At 38.7% G+C, this 13110-nt stretch overlaps 1 protein-coding gene across 1 annotated transcript in view; it reads right to left on the reverse strand.

The window, feature by feature from the left end:
- Positions 1–7308: 7308 nt before the first annotated feature.
- Positions 7309–13110, reverse strand: part of MRPS31 (mitochondrial ribosomal protein S31) — a 37417-nt gene continuing 31615 nt past the window's right edge. Inside the window, exon 7 of the mRNA XM_028107563.2 lies at positions 7309–7609. Coding sequence (XP_027963364.1) covers positions 7380–7609 — 230 coding nt within the window. The 3' untranslated portion in view covers positions 7309–7379. The remainder of the gene's footprint in view (positions 7610–13110) is intronic.

Consider the following 13110-nt stretch of genomic DNA (forward strand, 5'->3'; position numbering starts at 1 on the left):
CACCAAGTGTATGAATGATATTGCCTTTTAATTGTTCACCCATGTAAAGAATATACAAATGTTATCATAATATGGTTTTAATTTGCATTTCCCTGAACATTCTTTCATATGTTTATTAAATATTTATATATTTTCTCCTATGAAATGAAATGTCTGTCTTTGTCTTTTGACTATATCCTTTCAGCTGGTTTATTTCCCTCTATTTGATTTTTAGGAGTTCTTTACATATTATATATACAAATTATTTGGTGATTATATGTAAAGCATTTATCTTCATGTTTGCTGCTTATCTTTGCACTCTTGGCACTGCCTTTTTAAATTAAAAGTTCTAAATTTGGGGGCACCTGGGTGGCTCAGTCAGTTAACATTTGAGCTTCCAAGTATTTGGTCAAAACCACTTGTGGCACTCAAGATGTAGATAGCATACCTAATCAACTGTAATGTTTGTAAGAATATTAGTAGTATAGGGTGATTGTTGGTGCACTTTGTAAGTTATTGTAAGAAACAGATGACCTCCAGAGAACAAAATTGCCTGCCTTATAAGCACAAGAGTTCAGAAATTTGGGGCCATCAGAAGCAGCATAGGAATCTTAAGTTTTACCATTAGAAGGTCTGTTAAAGGGGCACCTGGGTGGCTCAGTCGTTAAGCATCTGCCTTCGGCTCAGGTCATGATCCAGGGTCCTGGGATCGAGCCCCGCATCGGGCTCCCTGCTCAGTGGGGAGCTTGCTTCCCCTGCTTGTGTTCCCTCTCTCGCTGTGTCTCTCTCTGTCAAATAAACAAATAAAATCTTAGAAAATAATAATAAAGTTTAAAAAATTTTTAAAAAGTTCTAAATGTTAACAAATTTATGAATCTTTTCCTTAGAGACTGTGCTTTTTGATATTTTAAATCCTTATCTATGCCAGAGCTGTAAAGATATTTTTGTTTTAAATGTTTTAAATTTTACCTTTCTCACTGAATAATTGAATTGGATTTTTCTGTATAGCATGAAGTAAAGAATTCCCTCTTTTCCTTCATATGGATAACCCATTGTCCTGACACCATTCGTGGAATATCTCTTTTCCCATTGACTGGCAATGCCAACTTTGTCATGCATCTGGTTTCCATAAACTGTTGGCTCTATTTCTGTGTTCTCTATTCTATTCCACAAATTTATTTAGCTATCCCTGTGAGCAATGGCCCGCTGTCTAGTAATTATAGCTTTATGATAAGTCTCGTTAGCTTTCAAATCGAGGCAACTCCCTCACCTCATCTTGTGTTCTTTTTCAAGAGCATTTTGGCTCTTCTTGTTGCTTCCCCCAATAATTTTATCATAAATTTGTGAAGCTCTATGAAAAACCTTGGGACTCTGAATGAAATTGCATTAAATCTATAGATAAATTTGGAAAGAATCAAATCTTTATAATATCGAGTCTTAACCATGAACTTTTTATCCATCTACTTACTTAAATCTTTTTATTATTATTATTATTATTTTAACTTAAGTAGGCTCCATGCACAATGTGGGGCTCAAACTCCCAACCCTGAGATCAAGAATCTCATGCTCTACTGACTGAGCCAGCCAGGTGTCCCTTTTTTCATTACTTTTTATTACTTACTATGTTTCATTAAACTTTTAAGAGGTTTTCTTCACAAATATCCTAAATATCTTCCATTAAGATTTTGTTCGGTTATATTTTTGATGCTACTATGAACAGTATTTTATAAATCATCCTCTATCTGTCGCTGGTGTACAGAAATGCAGTTGCAAACTTGCTAAATTCTCTCCCATTCTTATAATTTATAGATTTTTTTTTCTACATAATCATAGACTCTAAAAACAACAATTTTGTTTCTCTCTTTCTGTATCAGTTTTCTACTGATGTCTAACAAATAACCTCAAACTTAGTGGCTTAAAACAGCATGCACATTATCTCCCAGTTTCTGTGGGTGACTTAACTGGGTCCCCTCTTCAAGGTCTCACAAGGCTGCAATCAAGGAGTCCGCTAGGCTATGTGACTTTCCAGAGCTTGGGGTCCTCTTCCAAGGTTGTGGTAGAATTCAGTTATTTGAGGCTGTAGAACTGAGATCTCCATTTTGTTGCAGGCTGTCAAACAGGAGTTGCTTTTAGCTCCTGGAGACCCTGCAGTTCCCTGCCATGTGGCCCATTCATAGGCCTTTTCAAGACATGGCAGCTTCCTCAAAGGCAGTAGAATTCTCACCCCGTTGGCTAACAAGGAGTCTTACATGATGTAATGTAATCACAAGCGGGATTAATTTCATCACTTTTGCTATAGAGCATAACTCAGTTGAGGGAGTGACTACCCCATCACCTTTGCCATATTCTATTTGCTAGAAGCAAATCTCAGGTTCTGTCCATACTCAAGGAGAGGATGTGATTCACTGAGGATTACTTTAGGATGAATTTCTAATCCTAATAGCTTTTTTATATGTTTTTTCTTGCTACACTACATAGGTTAGGCCCCCAGGATAGTTTTTTTTTTTTTTTAGATTTTTATTTGTTTATTTGAGAGAGACAGAGAGAGCATGAGCAGAGAGAGGGAGAAGCAGAATCCCTGCTGAGCTGGGAGCCTGATGCGGGGCTCAATCCCAGGACCCTGAGATCATGACCTGAGCTGAAGACAGACGCTTAACCCACTGAGCCACCCAGGTGCCCCCCTTTTTCAAGATTTTGAGAGCGAGCGAGAGAGTGAGCGTGCACGTGCGTGTGTGAGCGAGGGGAGGAGCAGGGGGGAGGGAGAGTGAGAGGGGGAGATTCCCAAGCAGACTCGTGCTGAGCAGGGAGCCCAAGTGGCACTCCCAACTCATGACCCTGACATCATGACCTGAGCTGGAACCAAGAGTCAGATGCTTAACCCAGGCGTGTCTCCACCCCAACCCCCGCCAGTATAATGTTGAAAAGAAATGTGGTCTACTTACCATCTTAAAGGAAATGGCACCATGATTCACCAAAGTAAGACGTTTGCTATAGGTTTTTTGTAAATGCCATTTATCAGGTTAAGGGGGCTTTACTCCAAGTTTTCCGAGATTTTTTTAAATTATTATAAATGGCTGCTGAATTTTATCAAAACTTTTTTCTGCCCCCCCTTTTTTTTTGAGAGAGAGAGAGCATGCGTGCACAAGCGTGGTAGGAGGAGCAAAGGGTGAGAGACTCTTAAGAAGGCTCCCATGTGGGGCTCGATTTCACGACCCTGAGATCGTGACCCGAGCCAAAACCAAGAGTCAGAAGTTTAACCAGCTGAGCTACCCAGGCACGGCTGCATTCTTTAATTCTCTTTTCTCCATTGTTAAACCTCCCTTGCATTCTAGGAATAAACTCAGTTTGACTGTGGTTTCTTTCCTATTCGTTGCTGGATTTAGTTTGCTATGTTGTTTTGCATTTTTCAAATGTCCCTTCATGATTACGATTAACCTTTGTTAATTCTAGTCTCTTGAAATTAATTTGGGGTTTGTTTGCTCTTTTTCTGTGCTTTAGAATAATTTGTATAAGATTAGAATTACTTTCCTTCTGAATGCTTAGAACTCACCTGACAAATAGTCTGAAATTATTGCTTTCTTTCTGAGTTTTTTTTTTTTTTTTTTTTAAGTTACCTCTGCACTGGAACTCCCGACCCCTGAGATCAAGAGTTGCACGCTCTACCAATTGAGCCAGTCAGGTGCCCCTTTCTGGGAAGATTTTTATTTTTTATTTTTTTATTCTTTTAAAGATTTATTTATTTGACAGAGAGAGACACAGCAAGGGAGGGAACACAAGCAGGGGGAGTGGGAGAGGGAGAAGCAGTCTTCTCGCTGAGCAGGGAGCCGGATGTGGCGCTCGATCCCAGGACGCTGGGATCATGACCTGAGCTGAAGGCAGATGCTTAACGACTGAGCCACCCAGGCACCCCTCTGGGAAGATTTTTAAAATAGAGATCTGATTTCTTTAAGTTATTAAATTATCATTTAAAAAAATCTCTAATAATGTCTTTCAGACTATTTTTTTCTGATATGAATATAGCCACAACCGGATTAACACTTCTCCATTTTTTCCCTTTACTTCCAAACTTCTGGTATTCCTGTTTTAGCTGTGCCTCTGCCAAACAGCATTATCACTTGACGTTTTAAAAAATTCATCCTTGGGGCACCTGGGTGGCTCAGTTAAGCGACTGCCTTTGGCTCAGGTCATCATGATCCTGGAGTCCCTGGATCGAGTCCTGCATCGGGCTCCCTGCTCAGCAGGGAGTCTGCTTCTCCCTCTGACCCTCCCCCATCTCATGCTCTCCCTCTCTCATTCTCTCTCTCTCTCAAATAAATAAATTAAATATTAAAAAAAAAAAAAAGACAAGACTTGGTTTGAAAAAAAAAAAATTCACCCTGGGTCCCTGGGTGGCTCAGTCGGTTAAGCATCTGCCTTCGGCTCAGGTCATGATCCCAGGGTCCTGGCATGGAGCCCCGTGTCCAGCTCTCTGCTCATCGGGGAGTCTGTTTCTCCCTCTTCTCTCCCCCCGCCCTGCTCGTGATCTCTCTCTCTCAGATAAAATCTTTAAAAATAAATAAAAATCGGGGTGCCTGGATGGCTCAGTTGAGCATCTGCCCTCAGCTCAGATCACGATCCCAGGGTCCTGGGATCAAGTCCTACATCAGGCTCCCTGCTCAGCGGGGAGTCTGCTTCTCCCTCTCCCTCTGCCCCTGCCCCCTACTCATGCTCCCTCTTTCTCAAAATCTTAAAAAAAATAACAAAAAATGCATCCTCACATATCCTATTATTGTCATATATTTTAATCACTCCTATAAGACATTTTATTATTTATAATTGACTTACATATTTACCCCTTTCTTTGCTCACTATTTCTTCTTATATTTCATACCTTAAATTTGTGATTTGTCCTTTTCGCTTAAAGCACATTTTTAGGATTGTAATGGTCAGCTGCTAGCCAATTACTTTTATCTGACAAATGTATTTAACCCTCATTTTTTTAATTTTTTTTTTAAAGATTTTATTTATTTATTTATTTGAGAGAGAGAGAGAGAGAGAAACAGCATGAGAGAGGGTCAGAGGGAGAAGCAGGCTTCCCACCGAGCCAGAGGCCTGATGTGGGACTCGATCCCAGGACTCTGGGATCATGACCAGAGCCGAAGGCAGTCGCTTAACAGACTGAGCCACCCAGGCGCCCCACCCTCATTTTTTTTTAAAGATTTTATTTATTTGAGAGACAGAGAGAGCGAGCAAGAGAGAGAGCATGAGTGGGGGCAGGGAGGGGCAGAGGGAGAGGGAGAAGCAGGCTCCCTGCTGAGCGAGAAGCCAGATGTGGGGCTCGATCCCAGGACCCTGAGATCATGACCTGAGCCAAAGGCAGATGCTTAACCGACTGAGCCACCCTGGCACCCCCTAATCCTCGTTTTAAAGCTATTTTATGTTTTATTCCCCTCTTCCACTAGTATGACATGAGAAAAAGTAACCAAAAAGAAAGCAACAAAGCATACAAAAGGATACACAAAAAAAGCTAGTAAAAAGAAATCCAAATATATCAGTAACTATGATAAAAATAAGTGAACTAAATACTCAAAAAAGTTTAGGTGCCCCAGTGTACTAGTAAAGAATGTATTTTGTTGTTGGATGCAGCTTCTATATATGGCCAAGAGATTACTGTCTGTGACTTGATGTCTTTCATAAATCATAAAAAATCCTCACCCATCAAGAATCCACAGATAGCTTCTGACCCATTTCTTCTTTTCTCTCCTTCTGGAAATCTGATTGCACAAATGTTATATTCTTCTTTAAAAAAAAATTTCTTTTAAGTGGTTCTCCATGCCCAACATGGGGCTTGAACTCATGACTCTGAGATGAAGAGTCAATGCTCTACCAACTGAGCCAGCCAGGTGCCTAACAAATGTTACCTTCTTGTATCAATCTTTACCTCTCTTTCATATTTTTCTGTTTTCTTCTCTGCACTATGTATGGATTAAGTAGGGTTCACCAGGCATTTTTTTTTAAGTAGGTTCAACACTCTCGACCCTGAGATCAAGACCTGAGCTTAGATCAAGAGTTGGATGCTTAATTGACTGAGCCACCCAAGTGCCCCATATGGATTTCTTTAGATCTACTTTCGTGTCTAATCTGTTGTTACACTCCCTAAATTTTTTTTCCAAAATCTAGTCACTTTTATTGTCTCCTGCTGTATATTTTACTCTATCTTACATATAGTTCATAGTATATGATAAGCCCAATATTTATTTGAGAGAGAGAGAGAGAGGGAATCTCAAGCAGGCTCCACACTCAGGGCAGAGACAGACACAGGGCTTGATCTCACGACCCCGAGATGATGACCTGTGCCAAAATCAAGACTCAGATGCTTAACTGAGCCACCCAGATGCCCCAAGCCCAATATTTAAAGGCTTTACGAGTCTGCTCCTGTCCAATCACACTATTTCCTCATGTGTTTTGTAATTTGAATTCTGAGTTGATGGTAGGTTCCTTCATATGATTTTCATTTGCTTATGCCAGGGGCCCAAAACACTACTAGCCTACGGCCACTGTAAACTAAATTCGTTTTGAGTTTTTTAGAATCTTCATTCCTTTGAGTTGTATGAATTCGAGTCACATTGCTAAGCACCATAATAGAAAATAAATAGTTCTAACTTTGGCACGAAGACCTAAAGGACTAGAGGGGTTAGAATAAGCCGCTTTTTTTTTTTTTTTAAGATTTTATTTATTTATTTGACAGAGAGACACAGCGAAAGAGGGAACACAAGCAGGGGGAGTCGGAGAGGGAGAAGCAGGCTTCCCGTGGAGCAGAGAGCCTGATGCAGGGTTCGATCCCAGGACCCTGGGATCATGACCTGAGCCAAAGGCAGATGCTTAACAAACTGAGCCACCCAGGCACCCTAAGCCACGTATTTCTACAAGGTTACTTCTCGTTGGTGACCCAGACTTAGACAAGGGTAGTTAATTTAGGGTGAAATATATAAAGATATATAAATATGTACATATACAAATATATAAAAATATATGTGTATAATATAGTCAGTACATACAAACCTGTCTATAAATCATCTCAACTGTTACAGCGCTCTGATGTCATCAGATATGTGGCTAATAATTATATTTCAAAGAAGTATAGTCACTGAAAAGAAAGATTAGAGGAAGTTGTCTTAAACTTATTACTAACTCTAAAATATTCTTCTTAAGAATTACTAGTTGAATCTGTGAATGTTGACAACTTTTCTCCATGCAAGAATATTCTTCAGTTACCATTATATACTTTTAAGCAATTTAACATTTATACCATTCAAATCAGATGTAATAATTAACACAACATAAGAAAACTTCTAGTAAAATTATTTTATTTAGTTATAATATCCATCACCAACAGCTTGAAATAAAAATTTTCATGGTCTTCAATTGAACTGTATGCCACTTTCTTTTAGAATGTCTTGCTTTTCATTAAAATAATTTCTAAACCACTCTATGTGTTCAATCTTCTGTTTAACACTCAGGTATGGGTTTTTGGAAAGGCCACAGGTCACCAGCTCCATGAAGTGGCGAATGGGTCCTTGTTTTGGAAAATCTTTCAGGTGTTTATCCAGAAATACATGTTCATGAAATTCTGAACCATCATCATCAAAACCTAGGAAATGAGATAAAATACATTACAATTTTGATGTAAAACCTCTATTGTAAAATTAACATTAATGAGTATTACGGTTAAAGCCATGAACTTCGGAGTTAGATCTAGGTTTGCCCACCAATTTAATAATTGTCTGATTGGGCAAATTAATTAACCTGAGCATCAGGTATAAAATGAGGCTTCATGGGGTTTCTGTAAAGATTACAAAGACACAAAACTTATAAAATTCTTGTAATACTTAGCACATTATAAATGTTCAAAGTGTAGCAGCAGTTACTGCTAATGAAAACTTCAATTCTAAAGCAACCACTAAGAAAACTATACAAAATACACTAAAAAAAATTATATAAATAAAACAAAATAGAATCTTAAAACATGTTCAAGCAGCCCACAGGAAGCCAAAGGGGGAAAAAAAGGAATGAGAAATGGAGAAAATGAACAGAAAACAAGTAATATAATAGGTGCTTTAAGTCCTAATAAATCAGTAATTGCTTCAAATGTAAATGGTCTAAATATACCAATCAAAAGACAGAGACTGCAGAGTGAATATAAAAACACGCATCCAACTATATGCTTTCTATATGAAACTCAGTTCAAATACAACATAGGAAGGTTGAAAATAAAAGGATGGAGAAAAATATATCTTGTTAACATTAATTAAAAAAAAAGAAAGCATGAGTGGTTATATGACAGACTTCAGAGCAAAAAAAATTACTAGGGAGAAAGAAAAACATTACATAATAAAAGGGTCAATCCACCAAGAAGACATAGTGATGTGAATTACGTATGCAACCAACAATAGAGTTTCTAAATACATGAAGAAAAAAATGATAGAAATAAAAGAGAAATAGAAAAACCCATAATTATAGTGGGGATTTCAACAGTCCATTGTCAGCAATTTCAAGAACTACCAGGTAGAAAATTAGCCAAGATAAAGAAGAACTGAACAACATCAACAAACGTTATCAAACTAACGTCTAGAGAACACTCCACCAAACTATTTCAGAATACAAATTCTTTTCAAGCATTCATGGAACATTCACCTAGCTGGACCACATCCTGGGTCACAAACTGCAATACATTTAAAATAACTGGAGTAACACATAGTACATTCTCAGATCACATTGGAATCAAACTAGAAATCGGTAACAGAAAGACAATAGGAAACAGTTAAAAATTAAACAATATACTTAAAAAACACTCAGAATTGCCATGAAAATGAAAACACAACAAATCAAAATTCGTGGCTAAAGCAGTGCTAAGAGGGATACATACAGTACTAAATGAATATGTAAGAGGAAAAGTCTCAAATCAATAATCTAAGTTCCCAGCTCAAGAACCTAGCAAAAGAGCAAAATAATCCTAAAGCAAGCAAAGTAAGGAAATAATAAAGATAACATCCAAAGTCAGTAAAATTGAAAATAGAAAAATAGAGAAAAATCAATGAAACCAATACCAGTTCTTTAAAAAAAAAAAATCAGTGAAATCAATAAATCTCTATTAAGTCTGATAAAGAAAAAAGGACAGGAATGAAACAGGAATGAAAAGGGGGTTATCGCTATAAATCCTCAAACCATCAGAGGCATCATAAGGGAATACCACAAACAACTATACACTAAAATACTCAACAACTTAAAAAAGGGGGAAAAAAAGGACAACTTAAAGAAAATCCACTAAAGGACCAAAATTCAAATTAAAATAAAATAGATAACTTGAATTGTCTCGTAACTATTAAAGAAAAGGATTTTGTAGTTTAAAAGGTCTCAAAATAGAAATCCCGCAGCCCAGATGGCTTCACTTGAGAATTTTATATAACACTGAAAGAAAACAAACACCAGCTTTACACAATCTCTTCTGGAAACTGGAAGAAAGAATACTCCTCACTCATTTTATAAGGCCAGTATTACCTTGTTACCAAATCAGGCAGAGACAAAAAAACCTCAAAACAAATAAATTGAGAGAGAACCACGACCCATGATCTCTCATGAACTTAGAGGCGAAAACTTTAAACAAAATTAGCAAACAAACCCAACAATGTATAAAAAGATTTATATATCAAGATCAAGTGGGACTTAGACCAGGTGTGCAGGGATGGTGCAACATTTGAAAATCAATGTAATCCACCATATCAACAGGTTGAAGAAGAAAAGTCCTGTGATACAACACCCATTTTTTTTTTTTAAAGATTTTATTGATTTATTTGAGAGAGAGAGAGCACAAGAAGGGAGAGGGGCAGAGAAGGACTCCCAGACGAGCAGGGAGCCTGACTCGGGGTCCAGTCATAGGACCCTGGGATCATGACCTGAGCCAAAGGCAGACACTTAACTGACTGAGCCACCCAGGCACCCCACAACACCCATTTTTGATAAAAATTCTCACCAAGTTAGAAAAAAAGAAAAACTACTTCAACCTCATAAAGAGCATCTAAAAAAATCTATAGCCAGTATCATACTTCATGGTGAAAGACTGAAGGCTTTTTCCCTAAGTTCCTGAACACGACAACAATGTCAGCTCCTACTTACCACTTTTACTCAACACAGTACTAAAAATTTTAGCCACTGCAATGAGGGAGGAAGAAAAGGCATACAGACGGCAAAGGAAGAAACAGAACTATCCCTATTTGTAGATGACATGTTTGTCTACATAGAAAATCCCAAAGACTCTACAAAAAAAACCCTCCTAGAGCCAACTAGTCAGTTCAGTAAGGTTACATGATACAAGATCAACACAAAAAAATCAGTCATATTTCTAATTACATTTAAACTGGAAAACTCAACACACTAAGATATTCTCTCCAAACTGATCTATATGTTTAATGTACTTCCTATCAAAATCTCAGTAAAGTTTTGCCACCAACAAGTTTATGCTAAAATTTACATGGAAAGGCACAATTTGTAGAATATAACAATCTTGGAAGAGAAAAACAAAATGGGAGCAATAATGCTAAGATTTACTGAAATAGCTACACTCATCAAAAGTGTGGTATTGGCAGAGGGACAGACACCCAGATAGATGGGACAAAAGGGAGGGCCCAGAAATAGACCCTGTTAGGGACCCCCTCAAAATCGATAGGTTGAAGTCCTAACCCCAATGTGACTATATTTAGAGACAGGACCTTTAAGGAGGTAATTAAGGTTAAATGAAGTTGCAACAGTGGAGTCCTGATGGACTGGTGTCCTTATAAGAAGAGGAAGAAACACAAGGAGCACCCAGAGAAAAGATCACATGAAGACACAACAAGAAGGCAAACATCCGCAAACCACGAAGAGAGGCCTCAGGAAAAATAAAACCTGCTGGCACCTTGATCTTGGACTTCAAGCCTCCAGAACTGTCAGAAAATTAATCTGTTTAAGCCACCCAGTCTGTGGTATTTTGTTATGGCAGCCCTAGCAGAGTAATACAGACCCACACAAATGTGCCCAATTTTTTAAAAATATTTTATTTCTTTGACACAGAGAGAGAGACAGAGAAGGAACACAAGCAGGCGGAGCGGCAGAGGGAAAGGCAGGCTCCCCACTGAGCAGGGAGCCCAATGCGGGGCTCAATCCCAGGACCCCGGGATCATGAGCCAAAGGCAGACACTCAACCGACTGAGCTACCCAGGCGCCCCAAATGTGCCCAAATTTTGAACAAAGGTGCAAAGACAATTCAATGAAGAAAGGATAGTCTCTGACAAATCATGCCAGAGCAAGTGGGTATCTATTGACACACACACAGAAAGAACTTCAACCTAAACCTCATACCTCAAATAAATTAACTCCAAATGGATCATTAATTTAAATGTAAAACTATAGGGGCGCCTGGGTGGCTCAGTCAGTTAAACGTCTGCTTTCGGTTCAGGTCATGATCCCAGGGTCCTGGGACTGAGCCCCGCACTGGGCTCCCTGCTCAGCAGGGAAGCCTGCTTCTCCCTTTCTCACTCCCCCTGCTTGTGTTCCCTCTCTCGCTGTGTCTCTCTCTGTCAAATAAATAAAATCTTAAAAAAAAAATTAAAGATTAAAAAAAATAAATGTAAAACTATAGATCTTATAGAAAAAAACACAGCGGAGTGGCACTTGGCTGGCTCAGTCAGTAGAGCATGGGACTCCTGATCTTGGGGTTGTGAGTTCAAGCCCATGCTGGGTGTAAAGAATGCTTAAAAATAAAATCTTAAAAAAGAAAAAAAAAGAAAAAGAAAAAAAACAGGAAAATATTCTAGTTCAAAGCTGGCAAAGAACTTGACACTAAAAGTACCATCCATAAAAGGAAAAACTGGACCCCACCAAAATTAAAAACTTTTGCTCTGTGAAAGACTCTATTAAGAGGATGAAAAGAAACTACAGACTGGGAGAAAATATCTGCAAACTAAATTTTTTTTTTCTTTTCTTTTTTTTTTTAGAGAAAGAGAGCCAGGGAGGAGCACAGGGAGAGGGAGAGAGAGAGAGAATCTCAAGCAGGCTCCATGCCCAGCACAGAGCCCAACTTGGGGCTCCATCTCACAACCAAGATCAAGACCTGAGCCGCAACCAAGCGTCGGATACTTAACCAACTGAGCCACTCAGACACCCCAATGCAAACCAAATATTCAATAAAGGTCTAGTGTCTGGAATATATTAAAAAAAACTCTCAAAGCTCTACAGTAAGAAACCATACAATCCAATTAGAGAATGGGCAAAAATAGCGCGAAGGATCATAGGGAAGGGAGGGAAACCTGAAGGGGGAGAAATCAGAGAGGGAGACGAACTATGAGACGCTATGGACCCTGGAAAACAAACTAAGGATTTCAGAGGGGAGGGGGTAACAGGGTGACTGGTATTAAGGAGGGCACATGTTGTGATGAGCACTGGGTATTATACCTAACGAATGAATCGTTGAACACTACATCAAAAACTTAATGATGTACTATACAGTGGCTAACTGAACATATTAAAAAAAAAAAACAAGAACAGACATTTCATTGAAGAAGATATACAGATGGCAAACACACACAAGAAAAACAAGGTCAACCTCTCTAGCCATTAGGGAAATGCAGATTAAAACCACAATGAGCTATCAATACACATCTATCAGAATGTAAACACATCTAAAAGAAAAATAGTGACAACATCAAATGCTGGTGACAATGAGAAGCTAGATGGTTCACACATTGCTGGTGGGAATACAAAATGGCACAGCCACTCTAGAAAACAGTTTGGAAGTTTCTTTAAGAAACTAAACATGCAGGGGATGCCTGGGTGGCTTAGCTGGTTAAGTGTCCGACTTCAGCTCATGTCATCATCTCAGAGTCCAGGGATAAAACCCAACAGGCTCCCCCCACCACCCCGTTCCGTGGGGAGTCTGCTTCTCCCTTTCTCTCTCCCTCTGCCCCTCCCCCTGCTCATACATGCGCTCTCTTTCTCTCTCTCTCAAATGAATAAATAAATAAAATCTTAAAAAAAACCACTAAAACTAAATATGCAGGGCACCTGGCTGGCTCATTTTAAAAATAAAACAACAAAAAACAAACCACAAACATACTGATA

Source organism: Eumetopias jubatus, unplaced genomic scaffold, assembly GCF_037043125.1.
Source record: "Eumetopias jubatus isolate StellerSeaLion01/CBP00866 unplaced genomic scaffold, mEumJub1_p1.0 scaffold_3, whole genome shotgun sequence".
NCBI classification, from domain to species: Eukaryota; Metazoa; Chordata; class Mammalia; order Carnivora; family Otariidae; genus Eumetopias; species Eumetopias jubatus.